Raw genomic sequence first — 27307 nt, forward strand, 5'->3', positions numbered from 1 at the left:
ATGTTCATTAAAGGGCATCTGTCAGCAGTATTTTCCCTATGAAACTGGCTGACCTGTTACATGTGCACTTGGCAGCTGAAGGCATCCGTGTTGGTCCCATGTTCATATGTGCCCGCATTGTGGAGAAAAATGAAGTTTTAATATATGCAAATGAGACTCTAGGAGCAACGGGGGCGTTGCTGTTACACCTAGAAGCTCTGCTCTCTCTGCAACTGCCACATCCACAGAATGCATTGGTCACCCATGGCCTTTTAATTCTGATCTAAAAGATAAATAAAGTTTCAATCCTGAAAAACCCTTTCAAATTTCTGTACTTTCACACAACTTGGCATAAATCAATATTACAGGTGAATACCAGAAACTTTGTAATATATCTTACAAGAGAAATATGTCTTGTTCTAGAGCTATCGGCTGTTTTCTTCTCACCTTTTCTAATCTAACATTAGAGACTAAGATGGGCTGCCTGCTCACTGAAAGATCAGATGACATCATCCCATCTGTATTGGCCCTATGTTCATATGTGCCCGCATTGCTGAGAAAAAGTTTTAATATATGCAAATGAGCCTCTAGGAGCAATGGGGGCGTTGCTGTTACACCAAGAGGCTTTGCTCTTTCTGCAACTGCCAGGGCAAGAAAGTGAGAACATCATCACATCTGGCTCTGTCAATCAAAGTGCAGAGGGCGCGGCAGTTACAGAGAGAGCTGAGCCTCTAGGTGTAATGGCAACGCCCCCGTTGCTCCTAGAGGCTAATTTGCATATATTAAAACATAATTTTTCTCAGCAATGAGGGCACATATGAACATAGGACCAACACAGATGTCTTCAGCTGCCAAGTGCACATGTAACAGGTCAGCCAGTGTCATAGGTACAAAACTGCTGACAGATGCCCTTTAAAGAATTCAAAATAAGAATTTATGAAGCATTTCTCCGTTGGCAGTATTCAGTATAAATGTTTATTTGCATACATTTCGCAGGGTGCATTGCTTGATTGTCTCCCTATCTTTACTCAGCGTTCCATTAAACTATATGATCAGCTTCAGATACCATGTACGGTAATAATTAAGGCATTCATTAAGTCGTCACGGCTTTAGTTGTTCTCAGACAGATTAATTTAACACTTCACTTTATAAATGTGAGCGATTTCATGTTACTATCTGTCTGTATACTGAGTGGTGGGTGTTCTCCACCTTTATAAAGCACTGACAGTCCCATAAAACAAATGTCAGCTCTCTCTAAGCCTTACAGCCCCACATATCATTTTTTTAAATACTTTTACAAAACTTTTTTTTTTTGCACATTTACGGTAATCAAAATTACAGCTCCGATCACTTATTTTTAAGGAAAAAAATATATGTTCGCATTCTGGCCATTATTCTAATTATTTTTGATGCAATAATTTGCGACATTCGCACGGCTAAACACAGGTTTTTACCACTCTTAAATTATATTAGGTGCGAACCGGTGACGTTAATTGTTGTGTTTTCCTTTGTGCTGCAAAACGCAAAAAGCTCCTTGGACCGAGGTTACCTGTGGGGAAAATAAGACATTCTGTAGATGAATTAAATATAGTAATTGCAGACAAAAGTACAGAGAATGACATATAATTTTTTTGTTATATCCTTAGAATAATAATAAAAAAAAATTTCCTTGGTTATTAAAAAATGCTCCTGGACATGTTAGATTGCATTAGGTCCCTGGGGGTCTGGTTTTAATCCTTTGTTCGGCAGCAGCGGATTCCTGAATTATATGCTCTTTTGTCTTTACCTAGGAAGAGCTCAACTAAGACACATCAGGGGACTTTGTACAACAGTTTTGCTTCTGCCGTAATGTTGGGATTTTTGAAGATTTTGTAAAAAGTTGTTAGGAATTTCATCTTCGTCCTGATTAAAAAAATAAATAATATATATATATTATAAATAAAACTAAAAAAGAAAACATTTAGCTGATTATTCATTTTTTTGGTGGCCAGAACAACCTTTGAACTTGTTTAGTCGCACTCTCTTTTGTTAAAGGGTTTCTGTCCCGATGTGCTAATGTCAGCTGAACATAACTATATCAGTGCCATCTCACTGCCTAAAGCGTTTTATTGAGAAAAAACGAACTTTTATAATATGCTAATTAGCCTCTAGGAGGGGGAGTTGAACCTGCTCCTAGAGGCTCCATTTGCCCACCTCTCTTCACGCCCTTTTTCTCTTGATTGACAGGGCCAGGGCAGCGCTGCTTTCCTCCCGCCGGCAGTGTCTGCAGTGTAAATCTCGCGCCGTTCAGTATTCGGCGCAGGCGCAGTGAGGAAGCCAGCAGCCGCCGAGCGTCCTTCCCTCACTGTGCCTGCGCCGTTACACTGCAGACATGGCCAGCGGGAGGAGAGCAGCGCTTCCCTGGCCCTGTCAATCAAGAGAAAAAGGGTGTAAAAAAAGGTGGGCAAACGGAGCCTCTAGGAGCAGGTGCAACGCCCCCTCCTAGAGGCTAATTAGCATATTATAAAAGTTTGTTTTTCTCAATAAAGGCTTTAGGCAGTGAGATGGCACTGATATAGTTATGTTATCGCTAATGTCAGCCAGCTTAATACCCATTATTCAGGTAGCAGAAACCCTTTAAAAAAAAAAGGAAAACTGTCAGTAATTAAATATACAGATAATTATTTAAAAAAAATGTCTATTAAAAGTTCTAAAAAAGTTCTTAGGATTTGAATATTGATGAGTAGAGATGAGTAAATCGCACGTAATTCAATTTGGGTTTGATTTAGCCGATTCTGGTCCGAATTGATTCTACCTGAATCGAAGGTGCTCCCACTTAAACTTTGCGTATGACAGTGTGAGGTCTCCTACGACTCTAATTTTGACAAAATTAGTTTTGATTCCGATTTTGTTTCAAATCAATTTACTTCATCTTTATTGATGATCTATCCTTTGACTAGGTTAGGGGCCCGCAACCTCCAGTTCGGCAGCTTTTGTGAATACGGCTCCCAGTATGCACATTTGCTCTGCGGTTCTCAGAACTCCCATAGACGTAAATGGAGCACGCCGGATGTTGCTGACCCCTGGGCTAGGTTGTCAACATCATATCGCCAGTGCTTTGGCTCCTGACAAAACTCCTGGTGTTCCAGCGCCCAGCATCTTCTGCAAACAGCTAATCGGTGTAAGCTCCAGAAATCCCCCCCCCCCCCCCGCCAATCTGATATTGATGACCTATCCTAAGGTCACCAATAATAAAATCCCAGAAAACCCCTTTAATTATGAAAAAATGGTGGACTGGCCATTGACCCTACAGGGAAATTTCCCTGATGGGCCTATGCCCAGGGGGCCTCTTCATCGCCGCCAGCCAGGTACATAACAATCTGATCATTTATTGCCCCTCCTTCAGCCAATTTAACCCTAACTACAACAGGGGGACACTTTTAAGTTTTTTCGCAGGGCCACTTTAAGTTTCCATTCAGCCACCAGTTATATCTCAGTTATTACAATATACACTATTTCAAAAATACTACAGAATTTGCATATACAGATGAAACTCGAAAAATTTTAATATCGTGCAAAAGTCCATTCATTTCAGTTATGCAAATTAAAAGGAATTACAATAATGCAGCTTAAAATTTTGTGAAAAGGTTCAATATTCTATGCTCAAAGTTTTACACTCTAGTCAGCTAATGAATCCATACCCCCTGAGCAAAGGGGACCTCAAAATTGTGACTTTGGGGTTTCATAAGCTGTAAAGGCTTGAAATATCTCGCTTTGCCTGTAATGAGTCTATCTCATATATTAGTTTCACAATTACTGAAATAAATTAACTTTGCACGCTATTCAAATTTTTCGAGTTTCACCTGTATACATATATATATTGTGGGGATGTGCTCGTGGTAGGCTACGGTAGCGGCGGCAGTATTGAGGCAATCATAGACAGTCTTTGTGATACACTGTGACTTTATTCACACCAAAGGCATAACAGGCAATGTGCAGACCACACAGGTGCATATCCACATAGTGCATAGAACAAAAGTCCTTCCATAGAAAATAAACAGCAGGTTTGAGTCACCTTGGTTTGGACAGACCACAGCAGTTCTGCAGGCTTGTAAGCTACCTGCCTTTGTCTCCCTTTGGCCAGAGCCCCTTCGGCTCGTAGCACCACAGGTCCCAGGCTGTCCTTCAATGTGTGCTGCGCCCAGACTCTCCTTCACCAGCACTCACTCTGTCTGTGTAAATCTCCAGCACAGCAAGACACCCCCCCCCCCCATCATCAGCAGGCTGGGTTCTTTAAAGGCCCAGCTCCACCAAAAACCTGGGCTGGCCGTGGGGAACAGTAAGAACCGGCCCGGACACGCTGCGCCAGCAGCATTCGCCGCTGTGACCGCAATGATCCGGTTCTTACTCCACCGAGGCCAGGACCTCTGGTGGCACGTATCGTCCGTCCATTATTATTCCGGGGAATCTCCTACAATATATATACACACTCACCTAAAGAATTATTAGGAACACCATACTAATACGGTGTTGGACCCCCTTTTGCCTTCAGAACTGCCTTAATTCTTCGTGGCATTAATTCAACAAGGTGCTGATAGCATTCTTTAGAAATGTTGGCCCATATTGATAGGATAGCATCTTACAGTTGATGGAGATTTGAGGGATGCACATCCAGGGCACGAAGCTCCCGTTCCACCACATCCCAAAGATGCTCTATTGGGTTGAGATCTGGTGACTGTGGGGCCATTTTAGTACAGTGAACTCATTGTCATGTTCAAGAAACCAATTTGAAATGATTCGAGCTTTGTGACATGGTGCATTATCCTGCTGGAAGTAGCCATCAGAGGATGGGTACATGATGGTCATGAAGGGATGGACATGGTCAGAAACAATGCTCAGGTAGCCCGTGGCATTTAAACGATGGCCAATTGGCACTAAGGGGCCTAAAGTTTGCCGAGAAAACATCCCCCACACCATTACACCACCACCACCAGCCTGCACAGTGGTAACAACAACATTTTTCCAGTCTTCAACAGTCCAATTTTGGTGAGCTCGTGCAAATTGTAGCCTCTTTTTCCTATTTGTAATGGAGATGAGTGGTACCCGGTGGGGTCTTCTGCTGTTGTAGCCCACCTTTCTTTCCCATTCTGACATTCAGTTTGGAGTTCAGGAGATAATCGCATTAATGAGAAATAGAACAGGTGTTCCTAATAATTCTTTAGGTGAGTGTATATATATATATATATATATATATATATACAGTCAGGTCCATAAATATTAGGCCACAATTCTAGCATTCTTGGCTCTATACACCACCACAATGGATTTGAAATGAAACGAACAACATTTGCTTTACCTGCAGACTGTCAGCTTTAATTTGAGGGTATTTATATCCAAATCAGGTGAACGGTGCAGGAATTACAGCAGTTTGCATATGTGCCTCCAACTTATTAAGGAACCAAAAGTAATGGGACAGAATAATAATTATAAATCAAACTTTCACTTTTTAATACTTGGTTGCAGATCCTTTGCAGTCAATTACAGCCTGAAGTCTGGAACACATAGACATCACCAGACGCTGGGTTTCATCCCTGGTGAGGCTCTGCCCGGCCTCTACTGCAACTGTCTTCAGTTCCTGCTTATTCTTGGGGCATTTTCCCTTCAGTTTTGTCTTCAGCAAGTGAAATGCAGCTCAATCGGATTCAGGTCCGGTGATTGACTTGGCCATTGCATAAAATTCCACTTCTTTCTTTTAAAAAGCTCTTTGGTTGCTTTTGCAGTATGCTTTGGGCCATTGTCCATCTGCACTGTGAAGCGCCGTCCAATGAGTTCTGAAGCATTTGGCTGAATAGGAGCAGATAATATTGCCCGAAACACTTCAGAATTCATCCTGCTGCTTTTGTCAGCAGTCACATCATCCATAAATACAAGAGAACCAGTTCCATTGGCAGCCATACATGCCCACGCCATGACACTACCACCACCATGCTTCACTGATGAGGTGGTATCCTCCTCCATACATAGAAACATAGAATGTGTCGGCAGATAAGAACCATTTGGCCCATCTAGTCTGCCCAATATACTGAATACTATGGATAGCCCCTGGCCCTATCTTATATGAAGGATGGCCTTATGCCTATCCCATGCATGCTTAAACTCCTTCACTGTATTTGCAGCTACCACTTCTGCAGGAAGGCTATTCCATGTATCCACTACTCTCTCAGTAAAGTAATACTTCCTGATATTACTTTTAAACATTTGCCCCTCTAATTTAACACTATGTCCTCTTGTAGCAGTTTTTCTTCTTTTAAATATTCTCTCCTCTTTTACCTTGTTGATTCCCTTTATGTATTTAGCAGTTTCTCTCATCTCCCCTCTGTCTCATCTTTCTTCCAAGCTCTACATGTTAAGGTCCTTTAATCTTTCCTGGTAAGTTTTATCCTGCAATCCATGGACCAGTTTAGTAGCTCTTCTCTGAACTCTCTCCAGAGTATCAATATCCTTCTGGAGATATGGTCTCCAGGACTGAGCACAATACTCCAAATGAGGTCTCACTAGTGCTCTGTAGAGCGGCATGAGCGCCCCCCTCTGTCTACTGGTAATGCCTCTCCCTATACACCCAAACATTCTGCTAGCATTTCCTGCTGCTCTATGACATTGTCTGCCTACATTTAAGTCTTCTGAAATAATGATCCCTAAATCCCTTTCCTCAGATACTGAGGTTAGGACTCTTCCAATTACTCTGGTACAAGTTGATTTCGGTCTCATCTGTCCATAGGATGTTGTTCCAGAACTGTGAAGGCTTTTTTAGATGTCGTTTGACAAACTCTAATCTGACCTTCCTGTTTTTGAGGCTCACCAATGGTTTACTTCTTGTGGTGAACCCTCTGTATTCACTCTGGTGAAGTCTTCTCTTGATTGTTGACTATGACACACACACACACCTACCTCCTGGAGAATGTTCTTGATCTGGCCAACTGTTGTGAAGGGTGTTTTCTTCACCAGGGAAAGAATTCTTCGGTCATCCACCACAGTTGTTTTCCGTGGTCTTCCGAGTCGTTTGGTGTTGAGCTCACCGGTGCGTTCCTTCTTTTTAAGAATGTTCGAAACAGTTGTTTTGGCCATGCCTAATGTTTTTGCTATCTCCCTGATGGGTTTATTCAGTTTTTTCAGCCTAATGATGGCTCGCTTTACTGATAGTGACAGCTCTTTGGATCTCATCTTGAGAGTTGACAGTGACAGATTCCAAATGCAAATAGCACACTTGAAATGAACTCTGGACCTTTTATCTGCTCCTTGTAATTGGGATAATGAGGGAATAACACACACCTGGCCATGGAACAGCTGAGAAGCCAATTGTCCCATTACTTTTGGCCCCTTAACAAGTGGGAGGCATATATGCAAACTGTTGTAATTCCTGCACCGTTCACCTGATTTGGATGCAAATCCCCTCAAATTAAAGCTGACAGTCTGCAGGTAAAGCACATCTTGTTCGTTTCATTTCAAATCCATTGTGGTGGTGTATAGAGCAAAAAAAAAATAGAATTATGTCGATGTCCCAATATTTATGGACCTGACTGTATATATAATATAAGAAAAAAAAGGAAAAGATGCTAATAAATTCACATATTGAAAAATATACTAAAAATTTCAGGCTATTGTGTTTTTTTTTATTTCTAAGATTTTTCGAAAAGTAGGAAAACATGCTATTTGTTTTCATGCAAATGATAGCCATATGCAGGAGGTTGTATGGCAGCACATGGAGTGCCCTGCAGCTCAGTACTAGGAAACCAAAGGGACTCCAATATGAGGCTCCCTGGGGTTCTGTATATCAGAAAGAAACAATGTGTCTAGTGGAGAATATCACCATAATATGGGATGCATTTTTTTCCTAAAGAATCCAGCAGAAAGAAAACCTTGTGAATCTCTATATGATTCGGGAAGCATACAGAGGTACAGTAGTCCATGAGTGCCTGAGCTTTCATGGATGTGTACAGTGTGAAGGCTGGATGGAGCCATAATATGGCCATGCACATGACTCTGTAGGGCAACCTAGTATGATTATGTTGTATAGCATCATATTACTTTATGTTGCTGTATAAAGAGAGTATAATGGGCTTGATATGGATGCTCTATTATGACTCCATACATCCTGAAGGTTGCTCTAGAAGATTTGCCACTTCCTCTTTTTTTATATTTTTTTTTTATAGTTTTATAGCAATTTTTTTTTTATTAGAGTCATAGGCTGGCATGGTAAGATGACTCCATACTGCACAAGTAGTATCAGGCAGTAACATTACAACTGAAATGTCTCCATTTTCCTGTTTCCAGAAAACATCTTAACGGGTCCCAATGGTGACTTGCCAGACTCGGATCAAGTTGTCTGTGTATCCAGCGAAGAGCGTCTGTCCATCTGCTGACCAGGCCAGAGAAGTACACTGTGGGGGCTCAGCTTTGCTGCTCGTACTGATCACCTCCTGTTTCAGTTCATCTACAATGATCTTGCCTTCCAGATCCCAGATCTTGATGCTTGGCCCTGTGGCGGCGCACAGCCAGTAGCGGTTGGGGCTGAAGCAGAGAGCGTTGATGACATCACCACTGTCCAGGGTGTACAGGTGTTTGCCTTCATTCAAATCCCACAGCATGGCCTGTCCATCCTTGCCTCCAGAGGCGCACAGTGACCCATCAGGAGACACAGTGACAGTGTTCAGGTAGCCACTGTGGCCAATGTGGTTGGTCTTCAGTTTGCAGTTGGCCAAATTCCAGACCTTCACCATCTTGTCCCAGCCACAGGAAACAATGATGGGATTGCTGCTGTTGGGTGAGAAACGGACGCAAGAAACCCATTCAGAGTGAGATTCTTCCTGCACTGTGTATTTGCACACTCCCAGAGTGTTCCACAGCTTGATGGTCTTATCTCGGGAACCTGACACGATCTGACGGTTGTCGGCGGAGAAGGCCACGCTGAGAACATCCTTTGTGTGACCCACAAATCGCCTTGTGGTTGTGCCAGTGGTAAGATCCCACAGCCTCAGTGTTCCGTCCCAGGAACCAGACAGGGCGAACTGCCCATCAGAGGAGATGACGACGTCACTGACAAAGTGGGAGTGACCACGCAGGGCGCGCTGAGGGACTCCATAGTTGGTCTCATCACGAGTCAGCTTCCACATGATGACAGTCTTGTCCCGGGAAGAGCTGAGGATCATGTCCGGGAACTGTGGGGTGGTCGCGATTTGGGTAACCCAACCATTGTGACCCTTAAGGGTCCCCCCGAAGGGTCATCTGCTCGGTCATGATTAGAAGCTGTTCGGGGACGCTCCACCGGCGGAGGATGGAGGGCGATTGAGTCTGGCGGCTCTAAAGAGACCGGAAAAAAAAAAGCGCCACTTCCTCTTTTAAATAATTGTCTGTAAAAAATAGTTTTCATCTTCAGGTTATCCTGCAAGTTGATCCAGAGAAAGGCAAAAAAAAAAACTGTGAGGTAGAAGCCAATTTTCCTCACTTAAGGGGAAAAAGATTCCTTCCCGACTCCAATCAGGCATCAGAATAACTCCCTGGATCAACGACCCCTCTCTAGTAGCTATAGCCTGTAATATTATTACACTCCAGACATACATCCAGGCCCCTCTTGAATTCCTTTATTGTTCTCACCATCACCACCTCCTCAGGCAGAGAGTTCCATAGTCTCACTGCTCTTACCGTAAAGAATCCTCTTCTATGTTTGTGTACAAACCTTCTTTCCTCCAGACGCAGAGGATGTCCCCTCGTCACAGTCACCGTCCTGGGAATGAATAGATGATGGGAGAGATCTCTGTACTGACCCCTGATATATTTATATATAGTTATTAGATATCCCCTCAGTCGTCTTTTTTCGAAAGTGAATAACCCTAATGTTAATAATCTTTCTGGATACTGTTTTATACTTTAGTTGCCCTCCTCTGAACCCTCTCCAGCTCTGCTATGTCTGTCTTGTTCACAGGAGCCCAGAACTGTACACAGTGCTCCATGTGTGGTCTGACTAGTGATTTATAAAGTGGTAGGACTATGTTCTTATCACGGGCATCTATGCCTTTTTTGATGCAACCCATTATCTTATTGGCCTTGGCAGCAGCTGCCTGACACTGGTTTCTACAGCTTAGTTTGCTGTTCACTAAAGTTCCTAGGTCCTTTTCCATGTCAGTGTTACCCAGTGTTTTACCATTTAGTATGTACTGGTGACTTGCATTATTCCTTCCCATGTGCATAACCTTACATTTGTGTTAAACCTCATCTTCCACTTCTCTGTCCAAGCCTCTAATCTACCCAGATCCATCTGTAGCTGTATACTATCCTCTTCCGTGTTAATTACTTTACACAGTTTAGTGTCATCTGCAAAAAATTATATTTTACTGTGCAAGCCTTCTACAAGATCATTAATAAATATATTGAGGAAAATAGGGCCCAATACTGACCCCTGAGGTACCCCACTAGTGACAGTGACCCAATCCTAGTGTGTACCGTTAATAACCACCCTCTGTTTTCTATCACTCAGCCAGTTACTTACCCATATACAGACGTTTTCTCCCAGTCCGAGCATTCTCATTTTATATACTAACCTTTTATGTGGTACAGTGTCAAATGCTTTGGAGAAGTCCAGATATACGACATCCATTGATTCGCTGATGTCAAGTCTAGAACTTACCTCCTCATAGAAACTGATTAAATTAGTATGACATGACCGATCCCTCATGAAGCCATGCTGATATGGGGTTATTTGCTTATTTTCATTGACGTACTCCAAGATAGAGAAAACCTTCAAACAGTTTACCCACAACAGATGTTAAACTTACCGGCCTATAGTCTCCGGGCTCTGTTTTTGGACCCGTTTGAATATTGGCACCACATTTGCTATGTGCCAATCCCGTGGAACACTTCCTGTCAGTATAGAGTCTGTAAATATCATAAATAAAGGTCTGGCTATGACATTACTTACGGGTGTGTATGCCATCTGGTTCTAGCGATTTGTCTATTTTAATCTTTCTAAGACTCCACTGTACTTCTTCCTGGGTCAGACAGGACACTTTTTTTTATTGGGAATTTACTTTTACATTCTGCATTTCATCTGACAGTTTATTTTCTTCAGTGAATACAGTGGAGAAAAAAATATTTAATAGCTTTGATTTCTCCTCATCGCTCTCTGCAACTCCTCCTCATCACTCTGTAGAGGGCTGACACCTTCAGATTTATACTTTTTACCATTTATATAATTGAAGAACATCATTTTAGGGTTAATTTTGCTCTCTTTGGCAACTAATCTCTCGGTCTCTAGTTTGGCTGCTTTTATTTGTTTTTTTACAAATTCTATTAGTTTCCTTATAGTTTGTCAGTGCTTTATCACTACCCTCCTGTTTTAGTGATTTAAAGGCTTTCTTTTTGTCATTTATTGCTTTTTTTTTTACAGTTCTATTTATCCACATTATTTTTATCTTGTTCCTTAACCTTTTATTCCCATAAGGTATGTACCTCTCACAATTAGATTTTAGGATGCTTTTAAAAATATCCCATTTTGTGGCTGTATTTTTATTTTCAGGACTTTGTCCCAGTTAGTTAGGCCTATGGCCTCTCTTAGTTGGCAAAATTTAGCTTTTTTTGAAGTTTGGTATTTTTGTTCCTCCCTGAAAAACCACTCTTTTGAATTACAATTGGAAGGTTATTACTTTATGGTCACAATTTGCTCTGATGAGAGGGCTTTAGCGCTGCCTGCCCTAGCCGTTTTACAGGCTAGGACAGCGCTAAAGCCCGCCTATCAGTGCCGGTGATGTCACTGGGCTTCCTGGCAGCCCTATGGAGAGCCTGGTTCGTCACTGGAACTCCAGAAAATGCCTTTGACCTGCGCGATTTAGCACAGGTCAAAGGAGAGCATCGGAGCATGAACTGCTTAGCTGTTCAAGTCAGGGGGGATGCCGGGGTGAAAATGGGGACAACCCCTTTAAATAAAAATTGGGTGCATAGTTTTTTGTATTCCACTTCCTGTCCTGGCTCAGTAACTTCCTCTTTGCCCTGTAATGACTCTAGAGCATCACACTTTACACACGATCAATGTGATGCTCTTCTTTAGGCATCTTTATCTAGGCCAATCAGAAGAACAATAGAACTGTCATAATGTTATCCCAATTCTATGCCTACTATTATCACAAGGATTACCCAGAAGATACAATCTTCCCCTCACAGCAGCAGTAAACTAACAATGCATTACCTATGAATCTAGGAAACCTTATCATTTCTTTTTATCTCTATAGAAAGACAATATTTTGTATGCAATGTCCAATAGCATAGTGCCCTCAAAATGAAAGAAAATAATACTCAGATTTTTTTTATTATATATGAATAGTGATTTAAAAAAAAAACACATTTTGGATGGAAATGTCCTTTAATTCTTTTGACATTGATTTTACATGTATATTTGCTCTATGGTTAAAGTCTGGTTTTAGATGCAATATTTGATGGTTTTCTCCCGACTCCCTGTGTGAATGCTGTCTTATACTGCTGCTAAGACACTATCAGTGTTATTGCTTAGCTTTCAGTCATTTCCTTCATCTTGCTGTTGGTTAGAAGAAGCTTCTGCCTATTTCTTGAACCATTATATATAAAAGAATCCATTGCTGATGGCAAAAAAATAAAAAATCACAACGAAAATTGTTTTTGGCCGCCTTATCTTGTACGTTCCCTTGTACTTATCTGTCACACACAGCTGTAAGGTGTCCCATTTATCAACAGTTTATATTAAGGTTACCTTTCAATTTCCACCAACCGCATATTGTTCCAGCAGTAATTAGTAGGTACAAGTCAATCTACCTAACTGGGACGTGTAGAAAGACGGAATGACTTACCCTCTTTTCAAAGTCAGATTGTTCCGCCTGGCTGCTCTCTGCTTTCCTTGATTTATCCTGTGGGTGAGACACCACTTTAGTGCACATGATAAAGTGTCTGTAAATTACAGCAGCAGGAACACTTTAAGAAATGGGAGAATCATCCATCTTGTCCATCACTGCCCTGGCTGGTGTTTATCTCTGGTGGAAATAAGACAGTATGTTCTTCCATTGTTGCAAACCCCCCCCCTCCTTCCTCCTTTCGATTCTGCTTGCACATGTGTTATGGATATGGAAACAGGATCATCACACATGGAGACGTTGTTACTTTTTTGTCCAATTGGAGCACTGTAGTTAGGGGTCTGGGCTACTAAGTTCAATACCCTAACATTAACCACCTCCGGACCGCCTAACGCACAGATGCGTCCGGAAGGTGGTTGATTAACTCCTCCTGGACGCATCCGTGCGTCATCTCGCGATAGCCGAGATTTCCTGTGAACGCGCGCATGCTCACAGGAACGGAAGGTAAGCGAGTGGATCTCCAGCCTGCCAGCGGCGATCGTTCGCTGACAGGCTGGAGATGTGATTTTTTTAACCCCTAACAGGTATATTAGACGCTGTTTTTATAACAGTGTCTAATATACCTGCTACCTGGTCCTCTGGTGGTCCCTTTTGTTTGGATTGACCACCAGAGGACACAGGCAGCTCAGGAAAGTAGCACCAAACACCACTACACTACACCCCCCCCTGTCACTTATTAACACTTTATGAACCACTGATCACCCCTGATCACCCCCCTGTCATTGATCACCCCCCTGTCATTGATCACCCCCCTGTAAGGCTCCATTCAGAGGTCCGTATGATTTTTACGGATCCGCGGATACATGGATCGGATCCGCAAAATGCATATGGACGTCTGAATGGAGCCTTACAGGGGGGTGATCAATGACAGAGGGGTGATCACCCATATAGACTCCCTGATCACCCCCGTCATTGATCACCCCCTGTAAGGCTCCATTCAGACGTCCGTATGATTTTTACGGATCCACGGATACATGGATCGGATGCGCAAAACGCATACGGATGTCTGAATGGAGCCTTACAGGGGGGTGATCACCCATATAGACACCCTGATCACCCCCCTGTCATTGATCACCCCCCTGTCATTGATCACCCCCCTGTCATTGATCACCCCCTTGTAAGGCTCCATTCAGACATCCGTATGATTTTTACGGATCCACGGATACATGGATTGGATCCGCAAAACGCATACGGACGTCTGAATGGAGCCTTACAGGGGGGTGATCACCCATATAGACACCCTGATCACCCCCCTGTCATTGATCACCCCCCTGTCATTGATCACCCCCCTGTAAGGCTCCATTCAGACGTCCGTATGATTTTTACAGATCCACGGATACATGGATCGGATCCGCAAAACACATACAGACGTCTGAATGGAGCCTTACAGGGGGGTGATCACCTCATATACACTCCCTGATCACCCCCTGTCATTGATCACCCCCCTGTCATTGATCACCCCCCTGTAAGGCTCCATTCAGACGTCCGTATGATTTTTACGGATCCACGGATACATGGATCGGATCCGCAAAACACATACGGATGTCTGAATGGAGCCTTACAGGGGGGTGATCAATGACAGGTTGGTGATCACCTCATATACACTCCCTGATCACCCCCTGTCATTGATCATCCCCCTGTAAGGCTCCATTCAGACGTCCGTATGTGTTTTGCGGATCCGATCCATGTATCCGTGGATCCGTAAAAATCATACGGACGTCTGTATGGAGCCTTACAGGGGGGTGATCAATGACAGGGGGGTGATCATCCATATAGACTCCCTGATCACCCCCCTGTCATTGATCACCCCCCCTGTAAGGCTCCATTCAGACAAGTTAGCGGAATTTTTTTATTTTATTTTTTCTTACAAAGTCTCATATTCCACTAACTTGTGTCAAAAAATAAAATCTCACATGAACTCACCATACCCCTCACGGAATCCAAATGCGTAACATTTTTTAGACATTTATATTCCAGACTTCTTCTCACGCTTTAGGGCCCCTAAAATGCCAGGGCAGTATAAATACCCCACATGTGACCCCATTTCGGAAAGAAGACACCCCAAGGTATTCCGTGAGGGGCATATTGAGTCCATGAAAGATTTACATTTTTGTCCCAAGTTAGCGGAAAGGGAGACTTTGTGAGAAAAAAAATAAAAAATCAATTTCCGCTAACTTGTGCCCCAAAAAAAAAATTCTATGAACTCGCCATGCCCCTCATTGAATACCTTGGGGTGTTTTCTTTCCAAAATGGGGTCACATGTGGGGTATTTATACTGCCCTGGCTTTTTAGGGGCCCTAAAGCGTGAGAAGAAGTCTGGGATCCAAAGGTCTAAAAATGCCCTCCTAAAAGGAATTTGGGCCCCTTTGCGCATCTAGGCTGCAAAAAAGTGTCACACATGTGGTATCGCCGTACTCAGAAGAAGTTGGGGAATGTGTTTTGGGGTGTCATTTTACATATACCCATGCTGGGTGAGATAAATATCTTGGTCAAATGCCAACTTTTATAAAAAAAATGGGAAAAGTTGTCTTTTGCCAAGATATTTCTCTCACCCAGCATGGGTATATGTAAAATGACACCCCAAAACACATTCCCCAACTTCTCCTGAGTACGGCGATACCACATGTGTGACACTTTTTTGTAGTTATACTGCCCTGGCATTCTAGGGGCCCAGATGCGTGAGAAGAAGTTCGCAATCAAAATCTGTAAAAAATGACCGGTGAAATCCGAAAGGTGCTCTTTGGAATGTGTGCCCCTTTGCCCACCTAGGCTGCAAAAAAGTGTCACACATCTGGTATCGCCGTACTCAGGAGAAGTTGGGGAATGTGTTTTGGTGTGTCATTTTACATATACCCATGCTGGGTGAGAGAAATATCTTGGCAAAAGACAACATTTCCCATTTTTTTATACAAAGTTGGCATTTGACCAAGATATTTATCTAACCCAGCATGGGTATATGTAAAATGACACCCCAAAACACATTGCCCAACTTCTCCGGAGTACGGCGATACCAGATGTGTGACACTTTTCTGCAGCCTAGGTGGGTAAAGGGGCACACATTCCAAAGAGCACCTTTAGGATTTTACAGGTCATTTTTTTACACATTTTGATTTCAAACTACTTATCACACATTAGGGCCCCTAGAATGCTAGGGCAGTATATCTACCCCACAAGTGACCCCATTTTGGAAAGAAGACACCCCAAGGTATTCCGTGAGGGGCATGGCGAGTTCCCAGAATTTTTATTTTTTTTTGTCACAAGTTAGCGGAAAAAATGATGATTTTCTTTTTTTTTTTTTTCTTACAAAATCTCATATGTCACTAACTTGTGACAAAAAATTAAAAATTCTAGGAACTCGCCATGCCCCTCACGGAATACCTTGGGGTGTCTTCTTTCCAAAATGGGGTCACTTGTGGCGTAGTTATACTGCCCATATGTGTGCGAAGTAGTTTGAAATCAAAATCTGTAAAAAATGACCGGTGAAATCCTAAAGGTGCTCTTTGGAATGTGTGCCCCTTTGCCCACCTAGGCTGCAGAAAAGTGTCACACATCTGGTATCGCCGTACTCCGGAGAAGTTGGGCAATGTGTTTTGGGGTGTCATTTTACATATACCCATGCTGGGTTAGATAAATATCTTGGTCAAATGCCAACTTTGTATAAAAAAATGGGAAATGTTGTCTTTTGCCAAGATATTTCTCTCACCCAGCATGGGTATATGTAAAATGACACACCAAAACACATTCCCCAACTTCTCCTGAGTACGGCGATACCAGATGTGTGACACTTTTTTGCAGCCTAGGTGGGCAAAGGGGCACACATTCCAAAGAGCACCTTTCGGATTTCACCGGTCATTTTTTACAGATTTTGATTGCGAACTTCTTCTCACGCATCTGGGCCCCTAGAATGCCAGGGCAGTATAACTACCCCACAAGTGACCCCATTTTGGAAAGAAGACACCCCAAGGTATTTTGTGATGGGCATAGTGAGTTCATGGAAGTTTTTATTTTTTGTCACAAGTTAGTGGAATATGAGACTTTGTAGGAAAAAAAAAATAATCATCATTTTCCGCTAACTTGTGACAAAAAATAAAAAGTTCGATGAACTCACTATGCCCATCAGTGAATACCTTAGGGTGTCTACTTTCCGAAATGGGGTCATTTGTGGGGGTTTTCTACTGTCTGGCCATTGTAGAACCTCAGGAAACATGAGGTGCTCAGAAAGTCAGAGCTGCTTCAAAAAGCGGAAATTCACATTTTTGTACCATAGTTTGTAAACGCTATAACTTTTACCCAAACCATTTTTTTTTACCCAAACGTTTTTTTTTTTATCAAAGACATGTAGAACAATAAATTTAGCGAAAAATTTATATATGGATGTCATTTTTTTTGCAAAATTTTACAACTGAAAGTGAAAAATGTCATTTTTTTGCAAAAAAAATTGTTAAATTTCTATTAATAACAAACAAAGTAAAAATGTCAGCAGCAATGAAATACCACCAAATGAAAGCTCTATTAGTGAGAAGAAAAGGAGGTAAAATTCATTTGGGTGGTAAGTTGCATGACCGAGCAATAAACGGTGAAAGTAGTGTAGTGCAGAAGTGTAAAAAGTGGCCTGGTCATTAAGGGGGTTTCAGCTAGCGGGGTTGAAGTGGTTAAAGGGTATTCGTCAGCAGATTTGTACCTGTGAAGCTGGCTGACCTGTTACATGTGCGCTTGGCAGCGGAAGGCATCTGTGTTGGTCCCATGTTCATATGTGCCCTCATTACTGAGAAAAATGAAGTTTTAATATATGCAAATGAGCCTCTAGGAGCAACGGGGGCATTGCCGTTACACCTAGAGGCTCAGCTCTCTCTGAAAATGTGATGCCCTCAGGATGCATTGGTCACCCCTGGCCCTTTAATGCTGACTTAAAAGATAGACTATTACCCCTTTAGGGTACATTCACACGTCCGTAGTGCATTGCGGATCCGCAATACACCCGGCCGGCACCCCCATGGAAATGCCTATTCTTGTCCGCAATTGCGGACAAGAATAGGACATGTTCTACTTTTTTCCGGAGCTGCGGACTGGAAGATCGGCGGCGCGCTCTGGAAATGCGGATGCGGACAGAACACTGTGTGCTGTCTGCATCCATTCCATCCCCATAGAGAATGAATGGGTCCGCATCCGTTCCGCAACGTGTGAATGGAGCCTTAAATAGTTACTGTACTTTCACACAACTTAGCATAAATCAATATTATAGGTGAATACCAGAAACTTTGTAATATATCTTACAAGAGAAAAATGTCTCATTTTAGAGCTTTCAGCTGTTTTCTTCTTCCCACCTTTTCTAATTTAACATTCTGTCTGAAATTTGTAAGCAGACTGTCTTGTGAGACTAAGATGGGCTGCCTGCTAACTGAAAAATCTGATTACATTATCCCATAGAGGTCTATGGAGTGGGGAAGGGGGAGGAGGAGAGGAAGTACAGAGAGAAACAGGCTGTCACTGCTGGCCCTGTGAGAGATCTGAGGAGATCAGATAGACTTGCTGCACGTGAGTCTATCTGACAGGTTCTAGTTGTTTCCTTTCAGGTTGTTGTTGTGGGCGGGATCCCACCTCTCCACAGGTTCGGCTCATTTGCTGGTTAGAGGCTCTATTTCAGTCTGCCTCTGACTTCTCACCATGCGGTTGATATTTTCTTCTGGAGTTCCTGCTGGTTGCTTGTGGATCCCTTCTTCCTCTCTCTTCCCAAGCTAAGTTCCAATTTTGATCTCTATTGTTTTTGTCAGTCTAGGTCTCAGGGAGACACTGGCCCCTTCATTGTGGAAGGTACCGGCAGTCTCGTTCCCCGTTCCCAAATCTAGGATTGCTACATTATTAGCAGGGACTAGGTACGTGTGCATATGTTCATCCACCATCAGGGTTTGCACATACTGTCAGGAGTCAGGGAGCGACTTAGGGATTGCTAGGAGGTAACCATCTCTCCCTCACTAGCTTCTAGGCCTAGACTGTTATCCTATGCTGTCTGTTTATCTTGTGTGCCTGTTATCCACATTACCCTGTGACACAGGCAGACACAGAGGCAGACATGATTCAGTGGCTAATAGTAAGTTATATATCTCACCCCAGGTGCTTTATTCACATCATTACTGCTCACTACTATCTATAATTCCCTGTATGATGCTTCTGGATGTTTTTGAGTAAGGTAGTAAGCAAAATCTGCTATCCCTAGCTGACAACTGAGAATTAGAGATGCAGCACGCAATGGAGAAGACTGCAAAAAAAAAGTTGTATAATGGTCAGATATAGTGCTGTCCCTCATGTATACAATATAAGCTTACCGCATCTGAAAACTTATCTGAAACTTTAGGTATGTTACAAACTAGAGCGGGCATTTGGAAGGGGGCATAAACGTATTGCCAGTGCTGTTTATAGTAGGTGTTTTATTCCTACTTCCTTCAGTCACCCTTTCTCCCGTCTGGGCAATATAAACTATTATTTTCCTATTCAGGAAAGATCTTAAAGTGCAGGCATCTGTGTGAGAAGGTAAATGCTCCTTCCTGCTTAAAATGGAACATATTCAGTCAAATGTCTCTTCTAAAGCGGCGTATTATTACATCATTAAATTTAAGTGCAATTTTGTGCACCTCTGTTCTTTAAGGTAATGAAGCAAAAAACGTCCTTAATGATGTGACAACTGCATTAAATCTTAGGAATATACTCCGGGTATTTAGCATTGCAGCTGACGCTAATACCCCTGCTCCATAGATTTCCAGTTTTGTGCCATTCACTGACCTAAATCTGCCATTTACTTGTAGAGCAGAGGATTGTGCAAGATTGTAATGGCTTCTCAGGAATGTTTAGATGATACCTGGAAGATGTGAAAGTAACGAGGACCCTTGTCACCGATTTATAGGCCTTTATGTTGAGGTTTCCTGGCCCTGGGCACAGGTGGAAGTAACACATGCTGCGCCCCTAACCATTTACATATTCACATTCCGTATGAGTGCTGGAAGTCAATCTAGTAACTATGGTAGTATGATCTGGATACTATATAATAAGCATAATAACAATCTATCTCTATCTACATCTATCTATCTATCTATCTATCTATCTATCTATCTATCGTCCGTCAGTCGCAAGGTTGTTGGAATATTCACCTTTTTACCATATCCATTTTTTGTAAATTAAAAGTGTGTGTGCAGAAGAAGTGACTTGAGGAGATTGACGACTAGATGAGATCAATGAAAATATATATGTAGAGAGAAAAATGCTAAGAGAGAAATTAGATATACAATAGATATCGACAGACATATACAGTAGATATAAAAAGTCTACACACCCCTGTTAAAATGTCAGGTTTCTGTTATGTAAAAAAATGAGACAAAGACAAATCATTTCAGAATTTTTTCCACCTTTAATGTGACCTATAAACTGTACAACTCAATTGAAAAACAAACTGAAATCTTTTAAGTAGAGGGAAGAAAAAAATAAAAATAAAATAATATGGTTGCATAAGTGTGCACACCCTTAAACTAATACTTTGTTGAAGCACCTTTTGATTTTATTACAGCACTCAGTCTTTTTGGGTATGAGTCTATCAGCAAGGCACATTTTGACTTGGCAAGATTTGCCCACTCTTCTTGGCAAAAACACTCCAAATCTGTCAGATTGCGAGGGCATCTCCTGGGCACAGCCCTCTTCAGATCACCCCACAGATTTTCAATCGGATTCAGGTCTGGGCTCTGGCTGGGCCATTCCAAAACTTTAAGCATCTTCTGGTGAAGCCATTCCTTTGTTGATTTAGATGTATGCTTTGGGTCGTTGTCATGCTGAAAGATGAAGTTCCTCTTCATGTTCAGTTTTCTAGCAGAAGCCTGAAGGTTTTGTGCCAATATTGACCGGTATTTGGAACTGTTCATAATTCCCTCTAGCTTAACTAAGGCCCCAGTTCCAGCTGAAGAAAAACAGCCACTTGGCATAATGCTGCCACCACCATGCTTCACTGTGGGTATGGTGTTCTTTTGGTGATGTGCAAGTGTTGTTTTTGGGCCAAACATATCTTTTGGAATTATGGCCAAAAAGTTCAACCTTGGTTTCATCAGACCATAACACCTTTTCCCACATGCTTTTGGGAGACTTCAGATGTGTTTTTGCAAAATGTAGCCTGACTTGTATGTTTTTCTTCGTAAGAAAAGGCTTTCGTCTTGCCACTCTACCCCATAGCCCAGACATATGAAGAATACGGGAGATTGTTGTCACATGTACCACGCAGCCAGGACTTGCCAGATATTCCTGCAGCTCCTTTAATGTTGCTGTAGGCCACTTGGTCGCCTCCCAGACCAGTTTTCTTCTCGTCTTTTCATCAATTTTGGAGGGACGTCCAGTTCTTGGTGATGTCACTGTTGTGCCATATTTTCTCCACTTGATGATGACGGTCTTCACTGTGTTCCATGGTATATCTAATGCCTTGGAAATTCTTTTGTACCCTTCTCCTGACTGATACCTTCTAACAATGAGATCCCTCTGATGCTTTGGAAGCTTTCTGTGGACCATGGCTTCTGCTGTGGGATGCAACTAAGAAATTTTCAGAAAAGACCAACTGGAGCAGCTGAACTTTATTTGGGGTTAATCAGAGGCACTTTAAATGATGGCCGGTGTATGCTGACTCCTATTTAACAGGATTCTGAATGTGATTGCTTAATTCTGAATACAGCTACATCCCCAGTTATAAGAGGGTGCGCACACTTATGCAACCACCTTATTTTAGTTTTTTTTTTCTTCCCTCCACCTAAAAGATTTCAGTTTGCTTTTCAATTGAGTGGTACAGTTTATAGGTCACATTAAAGGTGGAAAAAGTTCTGAAATGTATTATCTTTGTCTCTTTTTTTTACATCACAGAAACCTGACATTTTAACAGGGGTGTGTAGACTTTTGATATCCACTGTAGATAGACAGATACAGAAATAGAGATGTAGACAGTGATAGAGGATAAGAAACCTATATAAAGCCCAAGACAAATATCCAGGACCCACACCTGAACATATCAGAGAAAACCAACAAAAGATGAATGGGTCACTCAATAAGCAAAACACGTGTTTTGGTTATTGAGTGACCCATTCATCTTTTGTTGGTTTTCAGTTATATATGCTAGAAAGATAGATGATGGATATACAGATAGACAGATAGATCATAAGATAAATAGCTAGATAGATAGACAGGCAGATAATAGATAGATAATAGATAGATAGATAGATAGATAGATAGATAGATACAGAAATTGAGATGTAGATAGAAATAGATAATAGATAGACAGATCAGTAGATAAATGGAAAGATAGATTAATATATAAATAGATAGGTCAATCGATAGATAAATAGTTAGACAGACAGATAATAGATATATATAGACAGACAGATAGATACAGAAATAGAGATGTAGAGAGTGATAGATAGATAGATAGATAGATAATTCATAGATAGATAATTCATAGATATCACCCAGCTTCCCCCGTTTTACAGATGGCAGGTACAGTGTACATTAATCTACCCTCTTTCTCCATTAATTAGTCAGAAGTCTAGAAAAGCTAAGTTACAACTCACGTCAGATGATTGATCAGATCTGTAAATTTCTTTTCATTGTCGGGCAGCTTTCTAAGAAATAAGATATAAGTAAGGGTCCATTGGACGGAATACGACTGCTGGATATCCAGAACATGATAGGCCATGAGGACTAGAACCTTCCACCATGATAGTAATAAAGTGATTTCAGTGAGAGACCGCGAAGCGTCTTTTAGGGAATTATTAAAAGGCTATATATCAGGGAGACAGCGCGTTGTGTGTTATAGCGGCTCCTGTATGAATCAGATAATGTCTCGGCAAGGCTTGCACAAGGGTGTTGCACGTTGTACCCTCCAGCACTGGCATTGAGTAGATGTCGGCTACCCATAGTTTACACACAAGCTCCCAGCTGGCACAGGTCCATGTTTAGAGAGAACCCAGCGTCTGTGGACTAGAAGACCTATCGAAACTTCTGAGTCTCTGGAGGCAATGCAATAAATCAAAAAGGTATTGTAATAAATAGTTGATGATTCATTTACTGCAATTCTCTTCCTGTATCTATTGTATAAAGTCATTTATTAGCCTAGCAAGGTGGATATAACATCGACATATTAAAAATAGCCTTTTTTTGTTTTTGTTTCCATAAACAGCGCCACTCTCGCCCACAGGCTGTGTCTGGTATTGCAATTTAACCTCATTCCTTGGAATAGGGCTGAGCTGCACCACCAGACGCAGCCTGCGGACAAGGGTGGAGGTTTTTCTGGAGAAGAAGTAGATTCCAAAGTTACATCTACCTTGCTGAGGCTGATATATGTGTTTGAACAGCAACACCAGTCACAACCTTTGGACAAAGGTGGTGCTATTTCAGGAGAAAAGCACAGCAAAGAGACCACTGCCTGCACTAGATATTTTTTATTTTTTTATTTTATTTAATGCACTTATATAGCGCTACTATATTCCACAGCGCTAGACATTACAAATGTATCCACTTTTCGGCTGACAGCAAGACCAGCTGGGTGTGCTGGTTAGCAACATTGTTTTAATTCACTGACAGCAAATATCGTGAAAATGATGAAGAATTAAAAGAAAATATAGTATATTAGAAAGTTGTAGACATTTCCATTTATACTTGGGTTAAACTATTTATGCAAATCTGTAAAAGTCCATTTAAAGGGGTGTTACCATATGGGACATAAAAGTGTGCGTCCCACGTTGGGGACCCACTCCTATCTCCAGAATGGGACCCCCAAAGGGAACAGAGTGCAGCAGCACATGCAAGTCCAACCTCAGTTCTTTGCTATGTGGTGACTGGACAATTACCGGTGGTCTCGTAGTAGTGAATGGAGAGGTGACTGTGCTTGCGCACTCACTCGCCTATTTTCAAAGATCCCATAGTGATGACTGGAGAACATGCTGCGCATGCGCAGTGCTGGTTTTCTTCATTTCAGGGGCCTCTTTCTCTAGATAGGTCTGGGTCCCAGAAGTGTAAGGCCCCTTTCACACGGGCGAGTATTCCGCGCGGATGCGATGCGGGAGTTGAACGCACTGCACCCGCACTGAATACCAACCCATTCATTTCCATGGGGCTGTGCACACGAGCGGTGATTTTCACGCATCACTTGTGCGTTGCGTGAAAATCGCAGCATGCTCCTCTTTGTGCGTTTTTCACTCAACGCAGGCCCCATAGAAGTGAATGGGGTTGCGTGAAAATCGCAAGCATCCGCAAGCAGGTGCAGATGCAGTGCGATTTTCACGCATGGTTGCTAGGAGACGATCGGGATGGAGACCCGATCATTATTATTTTCCCTTATAACATGGTTATAAGGGAAAATAATAGCATTCTGAATACAGAATGCATAGTACAATAGGGCTGGAGGGGTTAAAAAAAATAAAAAAAAATAAAAATTTTTTAACTCACCTTAATCCACTTGATCGCGCAGCCGGCATCTCTTCTGTCTTGATCTTAGCTCTGTGTAGCAACAAGGACCTTTGGTGACATCACATTGATACTTTGGAGAGAGTTCAGAGAAGAGCTACTAAACTGGTCCATGGATTACAGGATAAAACTTACCAGGAAAGATTAAAGGACCTTAACATGTAGCTTGGAAGAAAGACGAGACAGAGGGGATATGAGAGAAACTGCTAAATACATAAAGGGAATCAACAAGGTAAAAGAGGAGAGAAGATTTAAAAGAAGAAAAACTGCTACAAGAGGACATAGTTTTAAATTAGAGGGGCAAAGGGTTAAAAGTAATATCAGGAAGTATTACTTTACTGAGAGAGTAGTGGATGCATGGAATAGCCTTCCTGCAGAAGTGGTAGCTGCAAATACAGTGGAGGAGTTTAAGCATGCATGGGATAGGCATAAGGCCATCCTTCATATAAGATAGGGCCGGGGCTATCCATAGTATTCAGTATATTGGGCAGACTAGATGGGCCAAATGGTTCTTATCTGCCGACACATTCTATGTTTCTATGTTTCTATCACATGATCTTTTACCATGGTGATGGATCATGTGATGACCGGAGTGACGTCACCACAGGTCCTGTTGCTACACAAAGCTAAGATGCCGCGAGCAAGTGGATTAAGGGGAGTTAAATTATTTTTTATTTATTTTTAACCCCTCCAGCGCTATTTTACTATGCATTCTGTTAACCATGTTATAAGGAAAAATAATACAATCTACAGAACACCGATCCCAAGCCTGAACTTCTGTGAAGAAGTTCGGGTTTGGTTACCAAATACGCGTGATTTTTCTCACGCGAGTGCAAAACGCATTACAATGTTTTGCACTCGCGCTGAAATATCTTGCGTGTTCCCGCAACGCACCCGCACATTTTCCCGCAACGCCCGTGTGAAAGAGGCCTAAGTTTTGTGTTCTCCCAGCACCAATGCATCTTATATATTTGGGGATTGCTATTTAAGCCTTTTAGCTTTTGCAAAACCAAGAAAAATAAAAACACAAGAATTCTATCTTTGCTATTGATTATATCTTAAAGGTGACAAACTCTCTGCAAATTCAACAACCGTCGTGAAAAACTTTCTGTTACCAAAAACATCATCTCAGTCCAGAAGTAAAAAAATAATTCTCATGCTTCGGAATTCAATAAAATATTCAAAAAAAATGCAGAAAAGAGGGCCAGGGAAGAAAACCTTACTAAGCTTGTTCTTGAATAAGTAGAGAGTTTCCCTCGGCGAACCTGGATTCCTTTTGTATCCAGACGAAATAACACAGTGCGCCCAGTTCAAGGCATAGAGAGAAGTGCGCAGGTATAGGATAATACAGCATAAAAGATGCAGCACTGACATCCCAAGACACAGCGCAGATATGCACATAAATTATTACACCGTACATTGTGCACACAGAACTATACACTTCTGTTACATTATTTTGTTCATATGCATACCTAGATAGAGGGATAAATATTGTAGGTAGATGATCAATAAATCCAAAAAGCGAAAAGCAGCACACTGAAAACCGGTGCAATCCCTTCCACGGACCCGAGACTCAGGTCCACTTGATACAACTTTAGTAAATGAAGGCAGCACTCCAGATCAAAGTGAACAACAGGGTTTATTGGCCCATGTGACGGCAACGTTTCCGCTCACTCCGCGCTTTGTGACAAAGTAATTAATCACAAAGCAAATTTTTGGGAAAATTCGGCAAAGCAGCTGAATCTATTTTTCAAATATTTAGCTCATTGCTAGTGAATGGTCAAGAATGCAATTTAGCATTGTCCTGCTGTAATATGCAAGGCCTTGTTTAGTTCTAAACCCTCTATATACCGTTCGGCATTGATAGTGCCTATCCAGACATGCAAGCTGCCCGTGCCATATAGGCACTAATGCAATTCCATACCATCAGAGATGCAGGCTTTTGAACTGTGTGTTGATAAGAAGCTGGATGGTCCCTCTCCTCAGAGCTAAACCCGCACATACCCATATTTTCACCCAGGCAGCCCCCCTGATGTTAGCATCGGGGCATTTTATGCTCCGTTGCTCTCCCTTGCCCTGCACAGGATCGCGCAGGGCAATGGCTTTTTTATTTACAGTAACACATTGCCGGGCCAAGGCTTCGACCCAGCAGTGTGTTCGGTGACATCACCTGCTCTGATGGGCTGGCTTTAGCGCTGCCCTAGCCGTTTTACAGGCTAGGGCAGAGCTAAAGCCCGCCCATCAGTGCCGGTGACATCACCGGGCTCACTGCTGGGTGGAAGCCTCCGCCCGGCAGCCCTAAGGAGACGCCAGTTCATCACTGGATCTCCTAAAAATGCCTTTGCCCTGCGCGATTCAGCGCAGGGCAAAGGACAGCAGCGGAGCATGAAATGCTCTTGTCAGGGGGGCTGCCTGGGTGAAAATATGGGTATGTCTGGGTTCAGCTCTGAACCCGGACAACCCCTTTAAGTCTTCAGAACACGGTATCTGTTGTTTCTAAAAAGCATTTCAAATTTTGATTTGCCTCAGTCCATTTTAAAAGCTTTGGCCAAGAGAAGACAGAGGGGTTTCTGGATTGTGTTGACATATGGCTTCTTCTTTGAATGATACAGCTTTAAAGGGGTTTTCTGAGGCCTTTAAACTGATGATCTATCCTCTGGATAGGTCATCAGTATCTGATCGGTGGGGGTCTGACACCCGGGACCAATGCCGATCAACTGTAGGGCTGCGGCCTTTTCGCAGCTTTGCTCGTGTTCATCGATCACATGGCCTAGGTGCCGCTCAGCCTTATTGAAGTGAATGGGGCTAAGCTGCAATACCAAGCACAGCTGCTATACAATGTATAGTGCTGTGCTTGGTTAGCTGAGAAAAGGCCGTGGTGCTACTGTGAGCTCCGGTGCTTTCTCAAACAGCTGATTGGCGGGGATCCCGGTTGTCGGACC

General features: G+C 42.4%; 1 protein-coding gene and 1 long non-coding RNA gene across 2 annotated transcripts; both read right to left on the reverse strand.

The window, feature by feature from the left end:
- Window positions 1-962: 962 nt before the first annotated feature.
- LOC122943392 lies at window positions 963-22608 on the reverse strand. Its single transcript, XR_006390862.1, has 3 exons — window positions 22472-22608; window positions 12828-12884; window positions 963-1528 (listed from the first exon to the last, which is right to left on the reverse strand). It is a non-coding gene; the product is annotated as an uncharacterized LOC122943392 (long non-coding RNA).
- On the reverse strand, window positions 8140-9252 carry LOC122943391 (receptor of activated protein C kinase 1-like). Its single transcript, XM_044301091.1, is given in 2 exon segments — window positions 8140-9227; window positions 9229-9252. Coding segments are annotated over 2 exon segments (954 nt in total). The 3' UTR covers window positions 8140-8297.
- Window positions 22609-27307: the final 4699 nt, after the last annotated feature.

This window comes from Bufo gargarizans, chromosome 7 (genome assembly GCF_014858855.1).
Source record: "Bufo gargarizans isolate SCDJY-AF-19 chromosome 7, ASM1485885v1, whole genome shotgun sequence".
Lineage (NCBI taxonomy): Eukaryota > Metazoa > Chordata > Amphibia > Anura > Bufonidae > Bufo > Bufo gargarizans.